The sequence below is a fragment of the Cebidichthys violaceus genome, unplaced genomic scaffold (assembly GCF_023349555.1).
Source record: "Cebidichthys violaceus isolate CVI_PGR_0920_01 unplaced genomic scaffold, fCebVio1.0.p SCAF_27, whole genome shotgun sequence".
NCBI classification, from domain to species: Eukaryota; Metazoa; Chordata; class Actinopteri; order Perciformes; family Stichaeidae; genus Cebidichthys; species Cebidichthys violaceus.
The window spans coordinates 1,789,490-1,813,004 of NW_027176450.1; the positions used below are offsets into that span (position 1 = coordinate 1,789,490).

General features: G+C 42.6%; 2 protein-coding genes across 2 annotated transcripts; both read right to left on the reverse strand.

Annotated features, from left to right (window-relative positions):
• Window positions 1-982: 982 nt before the first annotated feature.
• Window positions 983-11,828, reverse strand: exoc3l2a (exocyst complex component 3-like 2a). Its single transcript, XM_068721432.1, has 13 exons — window positions 11,691-11,828; window positions 9,000-9,535; window positions 7,725-7,942; window positions 6,513-7,263; window positions 6,292-6,406; window positions 6,106-6,216; window positions 5,924-6,024; window positions 5,624-5,734; window positions 5,406-5,541; window positions 5,007-5,129; window positions 4,746-4,901; window positions 3,693-3,814; window positions 983-1,838 (listed from the first exon to the last, which is right to left on the reverse strand). The coding sequence occupies exons 1-13, from the start codon at window positions 11,781-11,783 to the stop codon at window positions 1,517-1,519; spliced, it is 2,895 nt and encodes a 964-aa protein (XP_068577533.1). The 5' UTR covers window positions 11,784-11,828; the 3' UTR covers window positions 983-1,516.
• Window positions 11,829-17,195: 5,367 nt separating this feature from the next.
• On the reverse strand, window positions 17,196-22,753 carry ppp1r14aa (protein phosphatase 1, regulatory (inhibitor) subunit 14Aa). The gene is made up of 4 exons (XM_068721382.1): window positions 22,506-22,753; window positions 20,293-20,373; window positions 20,001-20,033; window positions 17,196-17,975 (listed from the first exon to the last, which is right to left on the reverse strand). The coding sequence occupies exons 1-4, from the start codon at window positions 22,695-22,697 to the stop codon at window positions 17,802-17,804; spliced, it is 480 nt and encodes a 159-aa protein (XP_068577483.1). The 5' UTR covers window positions 22,698-22,753; the 3' UTR covers window positions 17,196-17,801.
• Window positions 22,754-23,515: the final 762 nt, after the last annotated feature.

A 23,515-nucleotide genomic window follows, 5' to 3' on the forward strand; every position in this document is an offset into this window, starting at 1 on the left:
ATTTATATAATAACATTTAAATGATATTTTCTGCTTCCATCACTAGGTGGTACACTTAAGTGGATCGAAGAAAAAAAGACAGGATTTAACACATTTCTCTTAATGATCTGATCGTGCTGGGATTTAGATTTCTAAAAAACAAAAAAATGATACATTTATTATTAAATTATTTCCAAACTTAAACAGATTTACCAGCTGTTGGTGCAACATATCTAGTATATAGACGCATTGGATCAACAAGATCAACTGAGGCCCATCATGTCCCCTGGATGACCTGTGACCAAACTTTACCACACTGACCTCACTGCTGAGATGAGCCCAAACACTTGACCAGACTTTACCATGATATGCCAGCTTGTTCAACCACCAGCCGTACAATCCAACACCTTGAAAACAGCAGCAAAACTCAGAGAGGTCACTGTGCAGAATGACCCCTGCTGAGGCTGGCCGACTTTTGTTTTGAGAAGCCGATGAGCAGCTTCGGACATGAAAAGGCTCCATGCCTGCTTTTGCACTGCACATTGAACAGCAGAGAGGAAGTTCCCTCCTAGCGCATTATGTAAACTTGGTTCCAATAAAAGCATCCGTTGGCACCTCGGTGGACAACAGGAAATCTTTGTTTATCTAAAAACATCCCGTTGTTGGCCTCGGGGTGCATGACCCCCATGCTCGCTGTGCAGTGGTTAGAGCGTCACATAGCAGCCGCAGCGGAGCCACATATTTCAAGATCTCAGAACAAAGCGGCCAAATCCTCGACATAAACAATGAAGGCATGAAGTGTACATGTAGGTCTGCGTCAGACCATCGTCTGTTTGTTGAAGTGCCTTTGTTTAACATAACTGTAAACTTAGTGTCTGACGCTCCCACGTTCAGGGGCACCTAAAGTTAGAAGTAGGCAGAATAAGACAATTAATTGTACAACATTCTAAAAGTTGACGGTTACAAACACCTGATATGCAGGACACAATTACGGAGCAGATGGTCTGTTTAGTCTACCCAGTCAATGGGTTTTTATTATGTTTCCAGCAACAGATCCATTTCATTCACAGTGAGAGTTCAACACATTTCCATGTCCATACACTATATCCTTGCATACATGTGGTCTATATACCAGAGTGGATATGGTTGGGTAAATACATGTTAAACAACAACTTAAATCATATTGCTTTGCATCTGATAGCAGTTGTTTTTTGCAATGATGTGGGGCTTTTTTAAAAAGCTAAAAAAGACTGAAGAAGTTACATTTTCAGGATATTTGATACCACTTGTTTGCTTCTCTAGATCAGCATAAGAAATCATTGTGATTATTACGATGCACAGTCTGTTTCACATTTAAAAAATGCACATGTGGAGATGAAGAAATGTCAGTGAGTGTGTACAGTACGAGCAGTACCTGAGCTCAAGTTTCTGGCAACAATATTTGGTGCAATCAGTTTCTGGTCAAGGTGCATGTACATCTCATCGTTATCTTCACAGTGTGTGCCTGTGACCGCTCTCTTAACACAAACGCCAGCTGCTAGTCCTGTCTGTAGTGTATATTCACATCTTCCATGTTCTGGCCCTCGGCAGGTTGAGGCGTTGCGCCTCTGCCCCTCGTCCCGCAGCTCCGCCTGGGACGGTGCTCTGAGAACCAGTTGGAGATGGTCATGGCAAGGCGGAGGAGGCCCAGGCTGATACAGTGCACCTCCGAGGTGATGGGAATGTCGGAGAAGAGGGCACGGTCTCGGCACATCAGGCCACTGCGGCACTCAAAGTCTTTGACGATGTTGAGGATCTCCTGGCGCTCGGCCTGCCGCATCATCCCTCTTATATTCAGCAGGGTGGAGACGTGCTTCTTCCTGTTGGGAGGAAGGATACGGGGAGGAAAGGGGGTGAGATGGGTGTTAATGGAAATTGTGTCTGCTTGGTGTCGTCAAAGGCTGTCGCATCTGTCTGAGTCAGAGCCTTTGTAGAAAGTGGAACCAAATGTTCTGTTCCAAGAACAGAACATTTGGTTCCACTTTCTACAAAGGCACATTTCATAAGGGTCTTTATGTTAATAAATCATTACTAATGCTTTATTTATTGGATGTGAGCCAATAATAAGAACAATTTGTGTTTGTACATATTTTAAGTATATATTTATAATTATTTGTCTTTGCTTGCATTTTCCTTTTTTTTACAGTTTTCTAAAAACAACTTTAGCATCATGCCATATTGCGTTTAACAACGCATAGTGAAAAATCCAACACATCCAGATACCTAAACGACAGAACAGGTTGTTTGCAGATGAATCCCAAAACGAAATACATGACCGCTGGAGAGTGCCAGCTGTGCACGTTGCAAAACTGCCACAGATTCAAGCGTGTGGTTAACGTTGTGAATTGAAACAAAACTACTTGGTTCGGTTAAGGAAAAGATCATGGTTTGGGTTTAAATAAGAACGTTTGTTATGTAGCCTGGGTTACAAGCGTAAATTAGCTATGTTACATGCATGACGTAAGTTGAATACGTTACGTATAACTTCAAATAGGTCAACGTAACTATTGGTTTCACACATCCATCTATCCTCCTCCCAACGCGGACTTTGTCGCTCTTTATGCTATGTCAACTCACTTCCTCCTTTGCGCCTGTCATAATTACTACTGCCCCGCGAGGTGGCTGACTAACGATAAACACTACTTTGTATTTATTTTTGAAGTGTGAATGAAATCACAGTAAAGTAATCAAAGTAAAAATGCTAACGTTAGGCTATAAACAAATTACACGAGGGTCACATGACTTCAGGTTGCCATCACTAAGCTAGAGGAGGACCAGTGTTCTAGTGATGACATTTAGTAGTCTCACAGGGTTCCACAACAAACCATCAAATCTCCACTTGTTATTGATGAATTTGTGTTGAAGTGATGAAGTGTTCACTGATCTACAAAGCAATCGAGTTGGCAGTTGGCATTTAAGTACACGTTTGAAAAAAGAGGGTGTGTGTTTGAAGTGCTGACTTGTATGCCCATGTGTAGGCACAGCGGCATGTGCACAAAAGGACTCCGCTGCAGTTCAACGAAGCACCCAGAAAAACTCAAGAAAGGCCGGCAGCCTTTGATCTCCTAAAATACCAGCAAGGGATGCCATGCGGTAAACAAAAGGGGTGAGTCAAGCGGTGAGTTAGCATGTCTCCAGATCTGAACTACTATGTTTTGCCCTCCTCTTCCACACCTCTCCCTCTTTGATTCCAAGTGTGGCACCAGTCTGTCTCCTGCAGGGTGGCAGGAACAGGAAGTATTTGGCAGCAGCTTCCTGTCTGCTCTGCTGAGAGTTGTGCGTCACGCGCGGTCGTAAGTTGCCAACCGTCACCTGAGTTTTTGCACAAACAGCCCTCTTCGGGCTTGGACCCCCACCACCCCGCCCCTCTCTCGCTCCGTCCCCTCGAGGCCTCATCCATTCTCAAAACAGACCCGCTACCCTCTCCAAAAATAGCAACGTTAATGTAGATATGTTTCCGCACTCCTTTTCCTTGTTTTGATCCATTGTGACCGAAAAAAAAGATACATAGTCTTACTTTTTCCATGCTTTGGCAGAGTGCCAAAAACAGCACCGTGAATGTGTAGCAATAAGCATAAAAGAATATAGGGCCTTCGGGGGTACAGTAGAGAGAGGATCTGTTTCCTGGTTGCAACAGAAATGTCCCAGCACTGTTAATTTTCTAAACTGCTCACCGTATATCTGGAAACTCTTTCACCAGGACGGCCACCTCCATCTGGATGGATGGAGTGTCCTCCAGGAGAATGATGTCAGCTAGGTGGCAGACGATGCTGTCTAACCAGGAGGAACTTGATTCCTGAAGCAGAGAGGGGAGACAAAGAGCGGAGCGACAATTTTTCATTAGCGGACCACAACAAGTATTCATTGCCATAAAAATGTAGAATTCAGCATTAAATTAGACTTTGTTTGGAAATTTGTTCAACCACATTTGTGATCACAGGTCCAAATGACCTCTTCACCCGATTAATTGTGTGCCTTTAAGAAGCCTTCAGAGGAAACGCAGATTAATGCCTATAAAGGCCAGAGGCCAAACATTTAGCTGATTTACTGAGCGAATAACAAAGCTCCACCTCTGTTTTTCTAGGACGTGTTTTTCCTTCAAACACTCAGAAAAAAGAAAGCAGAATTCTCTGGCTTGACATCCACTAAAAATAACGAAGTCTTTTTTAAACAGCCATTAACCCCCCCCAGTTTCCACGGACACTCCATGGCGAAAGAGGCCATCAAGGCCATCCTAGAGCCACATCAAAGCCGGCTAGCTGACAGGAACAGGAAGTTCCTCCTGAACACAGCAGCTTCCTGTTGTCAGCTGAGGTGACGGACACTTGTTTGAACTTGCACACAGAAAGGGGGCAAACGCCACGCTGTCAGGCCCAGTTGTTTTACACTAACTTCCCCCCTCTGGCAAGTGCTAACGTAAGCCCGGTCCATCCATCTCCATCTCACTGACGGCAGCCATTTTTCAGAGCTCGCTGCTGTATCAACACTGTCTAAGTAATTCCTGACCTAGGAAGCTCAAGGGTCAGACTCTGTGTTCCCTGTGCCAGCTCTGCTCAGTGTTTTTAAGAATCAGCAAGTTTGAATTGTTTATGATGCTCAGGGCTTCCTGAAAAGCAATCATTAACTCTGTTTTGAATGCATTGGGTTTTAATTCTCCTTCTAGAGGTCTTGACTGTACTGCAGAGTAGTTCATTGCAGGGTATCCAGGCTTTAATGACATGACTTACCAGATCCTTAAAGAGTCCTTTCAGCTGTTTGGCCTCATCTTGGAGCCGGAAAGCCATTCTCTTTCTCATCTTGGAAGATGTACAGATGACCCGTCCCCGCATGATGGCTCGGACATACTCCACCAGGACCCGCCGGTGCACCTCTCCCACCAGGGTCTGTCAGTCAGTTAAAACAACCAATCACTGACTGGTTACATATGACCCTCAAGCAAATGCTGTTAAGTGTTAAACGTCACCTCTGATCCATTGAACAAGTGTTACCTGATAAGGCGGAGAGTCCATCCTCCTGAACTTCTTGAAGTGTTGTTTAATGCTGGCTTCAATGGCCTCAAAGGCCTCGGTGTTGTTCAGCCATTTTCTCTTTATCAGTTTGTCAAAGAAAGGCTGGAACGACAACAGACCAAGCTCTGATTAAACAGAAGACATTTACTCAAGTACTCAGCTGATGGCTAGCTGCTTCAAAAACATTTTTGTTGTATTTGTTGTAATTCTCCTCACATCCTGACAGCAATCAATAAATCAAATGCTCTGACAAAAATAGAAATCCACCATTTGAGGCTGTAGCAGGGTTGTAATAAGCTTGTGTTTTTTGTATTTGGGAGTTTTCTTTTACTGTAGGATCAACATGACTGAATTTTCCTGTTGATGAGGCTTACTCACCCTGATGTGCTCAAACAGCCTGTCGGTCAGCACCCTTACTGACTGGTTGATGATCCTGTCCAGGGAGGAGTTGGCTCTCTGTGCCGTCTCCTCGCTGCCCTGTGGGTCACACTGCCTGCAGCGCTCCACTAGGGATCTTAAGGAAACACAGGAGAAAGGGAAGCTGGACAAATTGCTGCAGGAAATGGAAATTTGTTTCAGTTGAATAATGAATCTACCTGAGAGGAGGGCAGCAGTTCACCAGAGCTATGGTCCTGGAGACATATCCGTCCCCTCTGTCTCCAAATTCTGCCTGAGTCTCATGAAACATCTCCGCCTTCCTCTGGAAACTGGACACAGAGCTTTTATGAAAACCTACTGAATGCAAATACAGTCTAGAAATGAGCAATCATGTCCAATCCTGTAAAAACACTGGGGTTTGTCGCCCCCCCCCCTCCTCTGTATGCAAGATATCCTTAAATCAGTTCAGCAAACAGTTCCTCACTGATTTATGCCTCACTGATAGCTGATATACTCACTTGTAGAGAAAGTCAGCCAGTCCAACGAGACTACAACGAGCCACTCTTGCCCCTAGAAACTGGTTGACAGATGTTGATCTGTCCAAGTCCACCTTCAACCTCTGGAATTGAGAAAGGCACGAACGATAAGACAGCTGCATTTTAGGCTCAAGGGACATTTCACAGTGAAAATGACAATTTACCTGGATGACTGAGCGTGCTAGGTGGGACTGATACTCCTCTATGTGCAGGGTTTGGGCCCATCGCCTCTCCTCTTCATCCAGAACCTGAATCAGCTCTATGGTCACCTTCTCCTGAAAAATTAAAACGTGAATTTAAAACCTGTCTACTATCTAGGACAACAACTTTGTGAAAAGAGCATTTCTCACCCTGACAATACTGATGCAGTCTTGTTCCAGACGCTCCACTGTGTCTTGGGGCAGGATGGGCTCCAGTGGAGCATAGTTGATGGGTGCGGTTGTGCCAATGGTTCCTAGGACATCCCTGGTCAAAAGTGAGAACTCGTTACTAAATAAGTCCAGTTTCCAGGTTTGTAGTATCATCATTGCCTTATTGCATGAGAGGTTCACTGTCTGATAAGGCACCCTACCTGTTGTAGATGTTGTAGAACCAGTCCAGTAAAGAGTAGACATCTGTGATTTGCAGCGGCCCCCTGGTGATGGTCCGGAGACGTTTGGCCACGGCTCGATGGTAACTGTCCACGTATACCTGGAAGGCAGCAAACTCCTCCGGGTAGATGGACACGGCATTCCTCCTTGCTGCATCCAGGTCATCCACCATCCGACTCCTCAGGCGCTCCAGGTATGAGGCCAGCTGGCCCGCCTGGGTGTCCGCCTGGTGCGGCAGGCTCCAGTCCGCCGCCTCCATCACGGCCTGCCTCCACTTCATCTTGAGTCGTCGGGGACGCTGGCCGGGCTGGATCCGGGGGACCTTTTGCTCTGGCTTGGTCTCCTCTCTCAGGGCCCAGGTTGCATCGGCATGTTCCTCTTGCTGGATCACCAGCACCACCAGCCCGAGGTTGGGCCCAGCACTGGGCTGGCGGAGAGACTCCCGCACTACGTCCCACATCTCCCTCTGCAGGGCCTCGTACAGGAGCTCCACGTCCTTGGCCTTCCGCCGGCCTGAGTCCAATGATGCATTGGAGCTGAGGGAGTCATCGAAGGGTGATGATGATAAAGGGGTCATACTGGGAGGGGTGCTGGGACTAAGGGTAGGAGTGAAGGTTGAGGCAGCTGCGGTCGGAAGGAGAGACAGCAGCTCGCACTCTCGTTCCAGCTCCTGAATGTGTGTGTCAGCCAGGAGAAGGTCCCTGTGGTTGACCAACTGTAGGATCTCCAGCACTGGTGGGAGAAGAAGAGAAAAAAAAAGACAGCTGTGTTTATTTGCAACAAAACGGAGGGTTGACCAGCAAACTGAGAGATCTGTTTTATGGTTATTGAGTAGCTGTGCGTATGCCTGACTGGCTTATTTGTTGGTCATTCTGCACACCCTTCTACTCCTAGCGAGGCTCCCTGTGGAGCCTGTGAAAAGTAGCCTGATCGAACCTCTATCTAGAAGAACCTGGGGTGGCAGGAAGTGCGGCCATTTCCTGATTTCACAGTCTGGTGGTGATTGAACCCAGTGATTCTGGGATCTGGGGACCTCTCAGCCTCATCAGAGAGTTGTCTAGGATTGGGAGGAAGCTTGACCAGTAAGAGCAAAGTTCTAAGGGGAACTCCTTGCAAAAGACAGATTCTTCTAAGTCATGGTTTTAAAACTTTTGACCTGGACCTTTTACACCTGATGCCTCCTTGATTGTTACCTGAGAGGGGCTCTCTGGTTTTGACCGCTGGCTCCTCCTCCTCTGTTTCCTCCTCGGCCTCTTGGGACGCCTTGTCTGACATGGACTCCCTCTTGAGCTTGCCCAGACTCACCATCCTGAGGAAGGAGGGCCGTCTGGAGGCCTCCGCCTCGCCGTCTGTGCTCAGGTTTCCGCAGGGCAGGCTTTCTCTGCGCTCCTCCTTGCGTCGACCTGTAATCCTGCAGTTTCCACAGCAGCAACGGAGAAAATTAATTAATTTACTCTATTTGCCATAGGGAAAACAAGGCACACTATTAGACCGCGTGATTTTTGCATATACAGGAATGTATGAATGGTAATGAGACCTGAGGTTTGTAATGTACTCAACAGTTTGGCCCAGTAGCAGATATGTTTGGAATGCCACATACTCAACACAAGACTGTGAGTATGACTTTCCTTGGTTAAAAATAATCGCATTGATTAAGTGCAGCAAGTAAGCAACAAGTCGCTGAAACACAAAAGAGGTTCCGTAGATCAAAAAGTTGCATATTACATAACGCCTCAGGAAATAAGCACACTATATGGTATTCTATCACTGACCAGCAGCAACGCTAACTTCTCCTCTGGGACTCGGAGGCTAATTCATCATACTGCTCTGCTGATGCACTGCTGCTCAAAAGGGGTCTCTTATTATACATTTCTTTGGGAGACTTTTCCACAGAGGGACAGAGTATGTAGTATGTTATACCGATTGTAAAGCCCTCTGAGGCCAATTTGGGATCTTGGGCTATACAAATGAATTTAATTGGATTATTACTTTACAGTTTTTCTATAATAGTTGCATTGCTTAATTGTTTGGCTTTTTTTTGTAAGGGGCCTTTTTGCCTCAAATAGATTTCTGTTATGGGATGTTATTTGTTTTTTAAATATTCTTTTGCTGTTGAAAATCCTGAAAATGTGCTTTTGTAGGTTTTTTGCACGATCTCATTCTACTTCATGAAATAATGGATAGATTTTTAGTCCTTAACAAAGGGTTTCTACAGCTTTTTTTCCCTTTTTAATCTAGTGGTTCTTTGAGTTTATTCAGTATAGTAGATATATATATCTACTATAGTAATATAGTATATCTTAATCAAAGGCATACTTTTACTTTTTTTTGTGTGCACTCCACTAGACATGTCATCTACAGCAGCTGAAGCACTTTTTACTATTTTGTACCATAAATCCACAATTCATTGTCACTACAGCTAGAATCTTCTCAGGTTCTAACTCTTCCTCCACCCCACTCCTCCTCACCGGAGCAGGGTCATAATTCCTTCGGAGCTCCTGCGTAGTCCTTTCCTTTTCTCCCTCTCTGGTGGGAGACTGTTTGAGTTTCCAGGGGTGTAGTGGGGAGAGTTGTTCCCCCATACGCTGCGTCCCGATATGCGCAGCCCCTTTCCCAGCTTTCCAAGGGTTTTTAGGGGCGACACTCCACAGATACGCTCCAGGGTCCCCCTGAGGGGCTTCCCTTTGGGGTTCCCGGCCCCGTGCCTCTCTGCGTTCACCTCGTTCTCCTCCTCTTCTCCGTCGCGGCAGGACCTGAGCTGGAGGTTGCCTCTGACCTCCCCCATGATGAGGCCCATTTCGCCGCTGTGCTTCTCGTCCTCGTACAGGTCCACATCCTCAAAGGGGTTTAAGTTCCTGTTCAAGTCCTTCAGGTCGTTCAGATCATTCAAGTCCAGCCGGGGCAGGATCAGTTCACCATTCACTCTGGGGAACTCGTGGCAGCTCTTGGACCTTCCTGGAAGCTTTTTCAGAATGGGCATGGTTGCACTTGAGATTTTACCAAACTGCAAAACAAGGGCAATGTCAGATTTTGTCCTAATGTTCAGTCACAAAAAGGTAAAATATAAGAGCAACTGATTATCAAATTAATGATTTTTTCCCCCCAGTAGCGAGTACACAAAACTATAGCAACCCCATATGGCAATATTGCTTGCATAAATAAGCAGGATATCCAGGCATGACTCCATCCTTTCAGTGCATAGGAAATTGAACTAATGAAATGTGGAAAACTTTTTTCTGTTGCTAAATCAGCCATTAGACAGTTTATATAACTTGGAGCAAAAACATCCGTTCACATGCCTGGTTATGCAATGCACTTCCCAAATAGGAAATATGTATTCAAAATATTGCTGCGTTGACACATACTGACCTTCAGCCTTATAGAAATATTACATTATTCAGAAAGAAATAGTTTATATAATAATAATAAATAAGAATGTTTTTCTTTCACCTGCTGATTTGGGGAATATGTCTTTTATTTATTTAAAAAGGCACAATTTAGAGTGAAATGTTAAAAAAAAATAATAATAACTTTTGCTGCCTAGACTTAGATTGAAATGCCAGAGACATGTTCATTTTGGTCTTTCTTTTTATGGATATAGTGTATATCAAGAGACATCTTTGTTTAAAGTTAAATAGTTGAGTCTGCCACACAACTTAAAGGATAACTTCACATTTTGTCCATCCTAAAACAACACACATGTCATATGTATAATAAAACAGTTTTTTGTAAAGAATCATCATTGTGTGCAAAAATGCATTCCATCCAAAGCTAATACAAGTCTGATTAATAGAGATCAAGTCTTCTTCTTTTATATGAATATGCCTGTGAGGAAACAAAAAGTTGGACTTTTGCACAACAAAGACTTTGGATGATGGAGAACTCAAACTGCTTCATATGCAACTTAAAATGTTTTTTTTAACATATATAGTTTTTATATATATATATATATATATATATATATATATATATATATATATATATATATATACACAGCAGGATATAAAATATGAACCTTTCATTTAACATTGGTGTGTTTGACATTTGTGATCTTAGTCATCACCCAATGTAGAATTACAGCATTTTAAACTCTTAAACCTATCCAAAGAGAATTTCTACTGTAGTTTCACTTTTAAAAATGTTCACATAAATTCAATAATATAACCTCAATAAATAATCTTATCCAATATGTGAACTTAAAACTTAAAAGAATCAGGGAGCGGGGATGTAAATGTACATATTTGGATTTAAATCACTCTGATGAAGCACATCTAACATTCTGAATCAATGGCCACCTTCCTGATATTACATTTGCAAAATCCACATCCATTTTCTTCGTCCTCAGCAGCAATGTAGTTCTGCATGCACAGACCTGGAGGCTTCTTTGTCTAAACACAGTCCTCTGCTGCTGCCAACTGAGCAGCTCCACTGTAGATAGTGGGGACAACGATCTGTTTTTAGTGGGAGATTGAATTCAAAATAATGACTTTGTGCTGACCTCTATATACTCAAATCAAGGGGACAATTAACATCCTGGCATTTACATAATTTAGTCATAGAAATACATCCATGACAGATAGAATCCACATCCACAGATTTCTGGCTTGGTGATACTTTCTGCTTATATTTATACATCTTTGCTCATACCCAATTTATTTGAGGGCAAACTTTCCAAAATAGAAAAGTAAGCACATATACTGTTGTGCTTTCCATGGTTTTCTCAGCTTTTATGCAGTTGGCCTCTGTGGCAAGCGTGTGTAACTTTTCTAATCTTTATTTCTATGATTGAACACAGCCTTCCACCATTGTGTGTGGTGTTGAAACCACTCGATAACTCCTCTTCATACTGTTTAACAGACATCTCAGGGATACACTGTAACGGTGTTTATGACCAACAAAAGGTATTATGAAGAGAGCAGACATCCTTAAGGGCTCTCCATCTATATAGAACCGCTGGAACAATTAAGCGCTCATTAAGTTCAAAACTTCTTCTGAGCTAATCAAACCTCCCTCAGACAACATGTTTCCCTAATTCTATCAACTGTTTCCAAAGGGAACACAACATAATGTCCAGGGACCCCATTTGTGTGTGTTAAAGAAAATGTCCAAACACACTAACTTCCACAGAGAAACATAGTCATTTGAACATTGACACTTACCCGGTGAGATTGAACTTGCAGTGTTTTCAGCACAGTGTCATCCTGGAGTGTGCTGGGCTGTGCGGGCTGCCAGGTCTGTGGAGTGTGTTGCATGCGTGTGTGCGACCGATGAGTGTGAGAGTGTGTCTGACGAGTACTCGGTGACTCAAGAGAGCAATGTGGCTGCCTGTGGTTTCCTGACGGGCTCTATTGTGGTGGAAGGTGATATGTTTTCCTGAGGAAAGGCCCGTCCCGTCCTTCCCCCCCCTTCCCTGTGCCACTGACCCTCCGCCCCCTCTGCACCCTGGGGACCCTTCTAATTACACTAACTGCATACAGTAGAGGATAGGACAGCACATTCCCCTGCAGTTGTTTTATGTGTTTATCAGCTTCACACACCCTGTCTGTGTGTTTGCATGCATGCGTGTGTGTGTGTGTGTGTGTGTGTGTGTGTTCATCGTGACAAATTTCTGTAGATAATGAGAGATGAAGCTGATTCAGTGGCCTTGAGTCCAAAATTCCATTCATACCTCATCACCAGTGTCATCTTCCTCAACGGAAGACTTTAAGTGGACTGATACGAGTTAAAGAGACGGTCAACACTGGTGGTGCTGCTGCTATATTGTCCGTGCTTTACTGCAGAGCGTCAAGGTCACACAGAGAACAGAACATCAACAGTTGAAGGATATATGAGATGTGTGTGCAAATGGCTCAGAGTTGTGTGATTTAAAACAAAATAACCAAGCAAAGCAAAAAGGAGATATCCTATGGGGGGCCAAACAGACCTGTATGCTCCTCACTGCAGTTCCCTACTGCCACCTAGTGTACAGTCTGGTGTAGGACAACAATCTTGACAAAGACAAAATAATAATATTAATAATGAATTCATTTATTTAATTTAATTAAAAAAAACATATGGGGAGAAATGTACAACTACAGAGAATGCTAACTGAGTAAATCAAGCACAATCTTTATGCTTCCTAACCTGCGTTTTACCAGGCTAGTGCAGTGCCAAACAGCCAAACAGCCAAACTGAATTATGTGACTATACTCATTGTACCTCGAAATAACCCACAAAAGGCCCCCAAAGCACACAATCGTACTTCCCGTGTTCTTAAAATGTTAGTGGTTATGTTTGCAAATTCAGATTTGTTTCACAAAATATAACAATTCAAATATAATGCATTACTATACGTTATACTAGCATCATATTCTATTGAAAACTCCACCTTGAGCAGACTTCAAGTAAATTTCCATTGTGCTGATAATGTCTCCCTTTCACTCTTTACTTGAAGTAAACATTTCAAGGTAGGACTTTTATTGTGCGGTATAAATAGTTTTACCATTAATAGTTATTAGTCTTTCTGTAGAAATGTTTGGAGTACTACCACTGCCAATACCAACTTTCTCAGAGAAAGGGTGAAAAGTAAAGCACAATAGTGATTGCCTGATGCCCTCAAATCACTGACTCTGTCCCTGAACAACACGCCCAAACCCAATGCCCAAATCGCAGCTACTCACTGTCAGAAACATTGATAAAAGTAATTTCTAAACAGGCATATTAGTCACTTACTTTGACATAACCTCTGCGGTTATAAAGTAGAGCACGGATTAGATTCGCAGAGTGATTTTCCTGGCGTTAACTTTGTTAGTGTTACAAGTTAGGATGAAGTCTCACAGTGGGCAAATGAAGTCTTACTCACTGGGTGGATGCACCTGAGTCACGGCTTACTCATGGTCACACCAGGGAAATTCGCTCTAGTTGGACTCCAGTTGGCTTTCCACTCATGTTGACTCCAGGGAAGAGAAGAAGATTCCAGGCTCTAACGTTTTATACAGCCTTCAGCAGCCAAAGTGAAGTGCAGAGCTGGGGTCTGTCAAAGCCCGCTATAGGCGACATGCTAGACTCAAGCTTTGGTCATACTCGCTCGTAGCACATGGAGTATTTTACTGGTATTAATACAGACATGCAAAAAGGTGGCATAATCCAACCAAGGATGTTGGCTTAAGTGGTGTGTGTTTTAGCCAGTTAGCTAGGGCGGTCTGGGAAAATCTTATTCATGACAAGGTCCACTGTGAAGCATTAAGCTGTGATGACTGATGTGAGGCAGCCATGATGGGTCATCTTAGGAGGTCAGCCATTGGCTGATTCAGTCATTGAGGGAGTGCATCGTGGGGAGACATGATTGAAGTCATTATTTTATCAACACTGAGGAGTCACTGTGGTAGACTCCTCCTTTTGATAAAAGTGACTTGTTTTTACTAAGATTTTCTTTTACTTGTATGTAAAAGTTTAGAGCCGTCATCATTTTTTTATAGGCCCAGACATTACATGTAATCACCTACTTGGGATCTTGCTTTGTATTATTCTGTCCCTTCCATTTGCCGTGTACTGCACGTATGCCTTTTGTCTGCATATATTGATTTGTGCTCTTGCGTCTCTCCTGCACAAGTTGTGTCTTTTAAAAAATAACTTCCGTCTTTCTGTAGGGTGAGAAGTTTGGTCATCCGTGAGGGACTCGGAGTAGAGCCGCTGCTCCTTTGCGTGGAAAGGAGCCAGTTGAGGTGGTTCGGGCATCTGGTAAGGATGCCACCTGGGCGCCTCCCTAGGGAGGTGTTCCAGGCACGGCCAGCTGGGAGGAGACCCCGAGGGAGGCCCAGGACCAGGTGGAGGGACTATATCTCCAAACTGGCCTGGGAGCGCCTCGGGATCCCCCAGTCAGAGCTGGCTGATGTGGCTCGGGAAAGGGAAGTTTGGGGTCCCCTGCTGGAGCTGTTGCCCCTGCGACCCGATCTCGGATAAGCGGGTGAAGATGAGATGAGATGAGATGAACTTCCGTCTTTACTGGAAACAATTTAGTTAGGTTTAGGCAACAAAACTACTTGGTTAGATTTAGGAAAATATTGTAGTTTGGGTTGAAATAATTACATAAGTGACAAAATCATTTTGTAGCATATCTATGATTTTTGATGCATTATTTATCGTAAGGCAAGGCATTGAAGTTTATTTGTATAGCACATTTCAACAACAAGGCAATTCAAAGTGCTTCACATAAAACCATTAAAAGCATCAAAACATAATGCAAAAGAAAAGGAGATTTAAAAACAATTAAGAACATTCATTGAAACATTAAAAACAGTCATTAAAACACTAAAAAGCTAAAAACAGTGCAGTGCAGTTTAAGAAATAAAATACAGTAGTAAAATGCAGAAATTTATTAAAATCCTTGAATGTGGTTCAATCAAAGGCAGCAGCAAACAGAAAAGTCTTCAGTCTGGATTTAAAGGAGCTGAGGGTCTCAGCAGACCTGCAGCTTTCTGGGACTTTGTTCCAGATATGTGGAGCAGAAAAACTGAACGCTGCTTCTTCGTGTTTAGTTCTGACTCTGGGAACAGAAAGTAGACCAGTCCCAGACGACCTAAGGGGTCGGGTTGGTTCATAGGGTAGCAGCAGATCAGAAATGTATTTTGGCCCTAAACCATTCAGTGCTTTATAAACCAACAGCAGGATTTTAAAGTCAATTCTTTGTTGGACAGGAAGCCAGTGCAAAGACCTCAGAACAGGAGTGATGTGATCCACTTTCTTGGTCTTAGTGAGGACTCGAGCTGCAGAGTTCTGAATCAGCTGCAGCTTTCTGATTGACTTTTTACAGAGACCTGTGAACACACCGTTACAGTAGTCGAGTCTACTGAGGATAAATGCATGGACAAGTTTTTCCAAATCCTGTTGAGACATAAGTCCTCTAATCCTTGATATGTTCTTCAGGTGATAGTAGGCTGATTTTGTGATTGTCTTGATATGGCTGTTCAGGTTGAGGTCTGAATCCATAACTACACCTAGATTACTGGCTTGGTTTGTGGTTTTTAACATCAGTGATTGAAGCTGAGTGCTGACTTTCAATCGCTCATCCTTGGTACCAAAAACAATTACTTCCGTTTTATCTTTGTTTAATTGAAGAAAATTCTGGCACATCCAGTTGTTGATTTGTTCAATGCATTTAGCCAGCCCTTGTATGGGATTATAGTCCCCTGGTGATATAGTTATGTAGATTTGTGTGTCGTCTGCATAATTATAATAACACACTTTGTTGTTTTCCATAATCTGAGCTAGTGGAAGCATGTAGATGTTGAACAGAAGAGGCCCCAGTATTGAACCTTGGGGAACACCACATGTCATTTTAGTCAGCTCGGATGTGTAATTAGCTACAGACACAAAGTATTCTCTGTCCTTCAAGTAGGATTCAAACCAGTTGAGTGCTGTGCCAGAGAATCCCACCCAGATTTTTAATCTTTCTAGTAGTATATCATGGTCGACCGTGTCGAATGCAGCACTGAGATCTAGTAATACTAAGACTGAAGTTCTGCCATTGTCTGTGTTTAAGTGGATGTCGTTGAAAACCTTAACAAGAGCAGTCTCAGTACTGTGGTGCTGTTGAAAGCCTGACTGGAAGACATCAAAACAGTTATTTACAGCCAAGAAGTTGTTCAGTTGTTGAAAAGCCGCTTAAAAATGGGAGGCTTGATATTGGCCTATAATTTTTCATCGTAGCGGAGTCTAAATTAGCCTTTTTTAGGAGTGGTTAAATAACTGCAGTTTTTAGGGCTTGTGAGAAGACACCTGAGAGAAGGGATGTGTTTACAATTTGTAAAAGATCAGTGGTCATGGAGCTTGAAATATTTTTGAAAAAGTGTGTTGGTAGAATATCCAAGCAGCAGGAGGATGACTTCAGATGTTGAATGATGTCTTCTAGGTTTCTAAGGTCGATTGAATGAAATTGTGTATTGTTATTGTTTTTGGTTATGATGTCAGAGAAGAAGGACTGCCTTGCATTTCTAAGTTCCAAATTATAATTGCGAAGTCTCTCTTTATAGATGTCACAGTGAACCTGGAGATTTGTTTTTCGCCACCTGCGTTCAGCTTTCCGACACTCTCTTTTCTCTATTCTGACCAGCGTAGCATTTCTCCAAGGAGATCTTTGCTTACCCGAGACAACCTTCACTTTAGTGGGTGCAATGGCATCAATAACATGTTTAACTTTAGAATTGAAGCTATCTACAAGCTCATTGACTGAGATGCAAGAGAGGGCTGGTGTGGAGGAGTACTTCTGAATGAATAGTCCACTGGTGTTTTCAGAGATGTAACGCTTTGTCACAACCTTGGTTTGGACATTTGTGTGCAAGGAGATTGCACTCTCAAAGAAAACATAGTCATAGCTACAAATGCTTGATACGCTCATCCTGACCAGAAAGAGATTCGCTAATAACATGTACTCTGTTTAAGATACAAAACAATGAAAAAAATGACAAAAAAGACCTTTCAATAAGACACAGTCCAATAACCAATGACTCAGATTATGACCTCTACAGTGAACATTGGAAGCTACACAGACAGGATCTTTCCTGTTATATTGTATGACATGAACCTGTACAGCACTTATGAAACTGGTACTGCCTTTTCAAGCTGTTCAGCTGATCCACACATTCCATGCCAAAGCACAACATAGTACATTAAATATGCATCCACAGTGAGAGAAATTGTTTTATTAGCAATTCCTGCAAAGGACTAGTGTCTCTTTACCGAATCAAAATGTAGTAAATGTAACGACACATCTCCAAAACAGAAGGGATGAATGACAGTGGAATATTGCAAAGCTACAGTGCATACGCAATGCAAACAGTGTCACATCATACTGGTATGTTGGGTCTGTCTCCGTGTCCTGTTATCATGATAGTAAATAACATTCATTACCATCATAATCTAACAGATGTTAAATAAGTCATATATGTGCATCTAATCCATATTAATAAAGAGTAAGACAATGACTTGTTCCAGTCGAGTAAAAGTGAGAATAAAGGAATGGTTTGACATCATGGGAAATATAAAAACAAATGTTGTGGTTGTGTTTTTAAATTTCTTGGTCAGGAGCAGTGACTTCCTGGAGCGTCATCATCACTGTGAAGTTGCCAGGCAACCAGCAGTGACAAATTTCACAAAATAAAATGTCTTAATTTGTGAGTTTTTAGGATAGATTTCTTTCCTTCTTTGCCTTCCACGGTCCAACAGAACTGGGGTCTTTTGTTGTGGTGTCATGGCAGTGTGTGCACTGTGTCTTGGTTGAGGAGGGGGGGCCGTCAGAGGGTCTGGTTCTGGCCTCCGGTGTGGTGGGAGTGCTGTGGGTTGTTAAAGTGGTAGGGCTCGTGGCGGTAGTGGCTGTGGCAGATGACCGGATGCCCGATGCCCTTGCTCTGCAGCTCATCCTGCTTGTGAACTCCCTCCAGCTTCGCCACCAGCTCTTTGGTGAAGGTCTGAGGAGGAGCAGGGGTCACATGGAGCTAGTGAGTGGTCCAGTAGGTCTTTTACATTTGTCAGTGTGACCACAATCTGTTATTCGACAATGTAAGTAAGTATTTTTTTGTCATCGGGGTCTATTTTCAATGTGAGTCCCGATTCCTACAATAGCTCATCTAATATCAATGCTGAAGTTGACATTTGGCACGAACACAACAAATCAATTCTTTTTTCATGTTTGTATAACATTTGGTAAAAACTTCAATGCCCAGCTGTTTGAAAAATGTTGCCATTGGGCTTGAGGCTTAGAGCTACAGACAGGAAGTTGAAGAGCACTGAGAGCCGGTCGACCACATTGTTGCTTTTGGTCTTTTCAAGGGATTTGCTGTCATTCAGAACAATAAAGGATATCACAAAACCTTTTCCTTGAACTTTTTAATTACTGTAACTTCTCTGCCACACTAATTACAGCTAAACTCATCCACAAATTCATCTCTTCAGCACTTGCTTCACTTGAAACATTGTTGAGTTCAACTAAGACTAAGAAATATACAACTGGCATATTCATTCATAAACATTGTCAAACACTGACTGTCAATAGGAGGTGTGTGTAAGATGGGAGCATGTTTCAAAAGATGTTAAACTGTTATAATCTATACTATACATAAAAGTATATTTTCCACATATTATGGGCAATGTCTGCAGAATTTAGGCATCTTTAGAAAGAAATGAAGAGCTTTTGTAAAGCATACTGTTACAGAAGAAGTGTGTGGTCATTTTTAGGGGGGAAATCCCAGTTGGGGTGCAACAGAGAGGTACTTCATATGAAAACATCTCAATCACAGTAGACAGGCACCATTAATGAAACCACTACTACAGTAAAAGCCAATTAGCTGGATAAGCAGTCTACCATTTAAATGACAAATAATACAGCTTTGACCAGAATATTAAACAAACAGCAATTAGAAGTGAAGCACCAAAAATAGTGGCAAATAAATGTAGCTTTTAGTCATTTCTACCACTTTTTGCTAAGTGTTTTGAGTGTGTCATATGTTCATAGATGGAAAAGGGCCTGCGAGAGCAGCAGAGTCTTGGGAGGATGACCCGAAGGCCACTGAGGACGCAGGTCCAACTCTGTCTACTGTTCTGAATAGTGGTGTAAATGTGTTGCTCATGAGTTACTTTTTTAACACTGGAAATAAGTCACCACACTGTGATGTCAATGCACATACCAGAAGGTCATCTCTTCTACTGCTTACTTTGTTTAATGGTGAGTTTACAGTCTGATGTATCCAGATATGGTGTGTTATGACAACAGCACAAGTAGAGGTGGGCAAAACAAGCAACCCCGGTCTTTAATTAATACTGACTGTAAACATTGGTTTGACTACGGATTCATTTCTGTTTTCTTTCTATGGACATTAATCAGCAGTAATAAAGTTGATTCTAGTCTTGGCTGGTCATTTTGACGCTACTTTACAATAACAAAAAAAAAAAAAAAAAGGAAGTGGCGAAATCTCATCACACGATATCAAAGAAGATACGATACCACACACTGGAGGTTAAATGTTCAGTTTAAACAGGAGGAATGATCAGAGCAAACAAAAACTTGTTTCAATATACATTTGGACACGCAAGTGCTGGTTTAAGACACTCAAATATGAACATATGTTATAACAATGTTCCACACCAGATTTCAATAAAATAAGTCGTAGTAAGAAAAGCAGCAGCTACACTGACCCTCCCTGCTCTTTTGCACTGTGTTTGCATCTCTGACCACCAGGCCACAGCGAGGCCAACGCTTGAGTCCAGAAAGACTCAATTGTTTCAGGCTTAAAACGGAGAGTGAAAGGCCGAGAGGGCACAGAAAGCCATTGTTGAGGGATGTGGAGTGACTATGGGTCGAGGTGTCGGAAGCTGCAGTTTCCCTTTAAGTGCGTGTGACATAATGTGTGTGTATGCAGGTACACTGTATTGCATTATGTAATGCATCATGACCTAATATGTAATTTAATAAATGTCATTACCGAGTTCAAACGTACCTCTGTGTTGCAGCTGCACCTTCGAAGAAGCTCCTGTCAACAAAAGGGGGATTATGTTGTAACAAAGCAGCCACATAATCATGTATTCATTTTCAATATTCTACCATAAACACTACAGTGTTTCCCATGAAACTGCACAATGATATTAACTCTTTCAAAACATGTCTATTTGAGTGACTTTCTGAACAAAATCTGTTGATCTTGGTGCAGAAACCTGATCGTGAAGTTAAATGAAACCATGAACAATGCTGTAGAAAATTATGCAGTATTATACACACGCAGGTTATGTTACCTGTAACTTTTTGACGCGCTCCTCGTCATTAGGCAGGTCAATCAAGTCATCAATGTTCACCTCGTCTGGCATATCACCTTCCTGATGTAAACACATGGACACTCAAAATCTTAATGAGTCACCATACACAATGTCACACACATCTATCATCTGGTTCAACTGATTGAACCTTGCTCTTCCCCACAAATCCGCCCTCATGTGTTCAAATATAACCGATAGAGTTTCCCCATATAGTACCATTTATTCCAATGCTTCATCGAGACTTACAGTACATCACACTTCTAGTAAGTGTAATATTCAAACCTACACAGTTATTATTTTATAGTTGCATCATTACTTAAAATGGAAAATTCTAGATGGTCTGTGTGTCATACGTGTTATCCTGTAACTCACCCCAACAACACATCTGGGATTGTTTGAAACTTTTTGGATCTTGATTTCGTTAAAAAGAACCAGGAGTAGGATTTTTTGGAGACATCTAGCGGTGAAGTTGCAGATTGCAACCAACTGAAACTTTACCATTATGTAGGAGAAGTACGGTGACCGACAACGTGACCGAAAACATGAATATGAACGGCTCATTTTGTGCAAAGGAAAACAATTCTTACATTCTCACACTAAAAATAACATACTTATCACATATCATATTCCATTTTTTGCCAAGAAATACCATTTGTGTATTTAAAGAATAGTTCAAGCAGCATTAAATGATACAAAAAACTGAGTTTTCTTTATACCTTCATGGAGATCAACGAGATAGTCTGTGTGTGAATCTAGTGGAACATCCAAAACCTGAACACGTTGCATATCCATCATTTGCATGTTTAGGCTCTGGGGAGCTGAACAGCAACAATGTTTATGTAATACTGGAACAGTGGCTCGCTCTGTTTGTACAAACAGCCATTGTACCAGCTGAGCAGGGCAAAAAGGGACAGTCCCATACAACTGTCCACATCACTGCACTGACTCTAGCTCTACAGCCAGTCACTCATCTGTACAAAATGATAATTGTCTGTTAGTTATGCTATCATAATTGGCCATATTAAAACAACAAAACAGATTTAAAATATTTAAAGGGGACACATCATGAAAAAGTAACTTCTTCAGTGCTTGTGCAAATATATTCTGTAGTGCCCATCAACCCCACAAACTGTGATATAAGCTGACCCGGACAGTTTTTTTGTGGGCTGCTTGAATTTGAAATCATGTGATTCAACAACCCAATCAGATTAGGCTCCTCTTCCTATGTCACATGCAGGCTCATTAGACTATACTGACCCCCGTCAGAGCCATATTTAATAAAGTGTTTTTTTTAACAATTAAGAATGTAAACATGTAGTGTTTACTTTTGGTTCAGTCTTGTGTTTTGGGCTTCTAGTAGAAGCCCAAAACACAAGACTGAACCTGAAAATGAGCATGATATTTCCCCTATAAATCATATTCAGAACCATTTGCTCCATTATTTTATATATAATCAACGGTTTTAATAAGCAGTTTATGTGAATATGCCATCATCTCTCTTTGAAAGCTGGGCCCGGTTTGGTCCTTTTTGCTTCGCAGAGCTGCCTTATCGTTGAGATGATCTCCTGAATTCTATTTTTCTCGCAATCGACATATTTGGATCTCACAACACGAACCCTGCATTTAATGTCCAAAAAATGCATGTCCCCTCTCCATGTCCCCCTCACGAGAGACCACGAATTGCTCCCGCCGGGTGCCTCAGCAGCAGTGTTTACCTCCTCCCAGGACCTTTTTATACAACGCCTTCCTTCCTCCGTAACCGTTCCCTTTTTCCAAATCGCTCATCCTTCTCCCCGTTCCACACTGCCCATGTAAGGCCAGCCCCGAGAAAGATATAGATCTCTGAGAAGAGGACAGATGTGGACCTCACATCTACAGGATGCTTATGACCTTGTAAGGAGAACCAGGCTACCCCACCTCTCATGTGCACCAGTCCACCTCATAAATCACCCACATGGAGGCCTGCAGCTGAGTCTCGGGACTGTCATCGAAGTATAACGTTACTCTTGTTCAAGTATAATTACTTTATATTTAAAAGGTTTTTGCTATGTTTTATTGTAGGGAGTTACAACTACAAAAAATATGTTTGAGAATCTTTTGTCTTATTATTAACACAGTGGGTAATATTCTAAAAAAAAAGCAAAGCAGCCAAAGCAGTTCCTATCTGGTCTGCTCACTGCTCATCCACCTACCTGACCAGAGTACAGCCGGTCCAGGCTCTCGTCGATCCACTTCTCCAAGTCCAGCCGCCTCTGCAGCTCTTTCCGGTTGTACTTCACGGTAACCCGGGCGTGCCTCTTCGGGATGGGACCGCCGTGGCCCTGATCTGATGAATGGAGTTCGTCCGTTTCCTCGCGCGTCGGCCCAGTCCGATCGGCTGCCATGGCTGGTCTGGACTTGTCCGACTGGTATCGCGTCCCCCCTTTTCAAACACAGGAGGAGGGAGAGAGAAAGAGAGAGATAGAGAGAGCAGCACTGGACTGGACTGGGAGGAGACAACGGCACAGACTGCTGAGCAGAGGCCTTTTTTTCCCTCCTGGGGTGTTTATTTAAAGGACTTCTATACAAACAACCATTGCATGATTAAATCTCATTAAAATATAGCCCATAAAGTGTTGTATTATCTGATACTACAGGTTTCCGGTTTGATATTATATCTGTTTGGAGGCTGGAAGGAGGCTGGAAGGATATAACTGAGCAGATGAGTCTATACCATCTGTCCATTTCAGAAAGTTTCATAATAGATGTTTGAATTTATTCATGACGTCAAATGATCCTACCACTGGACTCAAGGGAGTTCGTATGAAACCCAGTGAAACTGCCCCCTTGGATGCCCTCAATGGTAGAAAGTGTCCCTTGTCTAGATTAATAGTGGAGAAAACAAGATATAGTGCCTTTTAAGTGGGGAAAATATGCTGCAGTGCCAATTAGGTTGCCCTACATGTTAGAAAAACTGCTCTCTGGTGCCCCCAGCGCATTCGTCCCTGAACCCTCAGACAGCCTGAGTCCGCCACTGGTTCCTTGGTCTTGGTCTTGGTTACGTGTGAGACTCAAAATGTCCATTATCGATCCCGATTATCCTCTTTGAGTAGATTCCTCTTAACTTTGACAGAGATCTTATAATTTAGCCCTTGTACATCCTTTTGAAGAAGTTGCTCTACTGTCCGTAGAGGACAAAAAAAGTTCTTTTAATCAGTCCTGA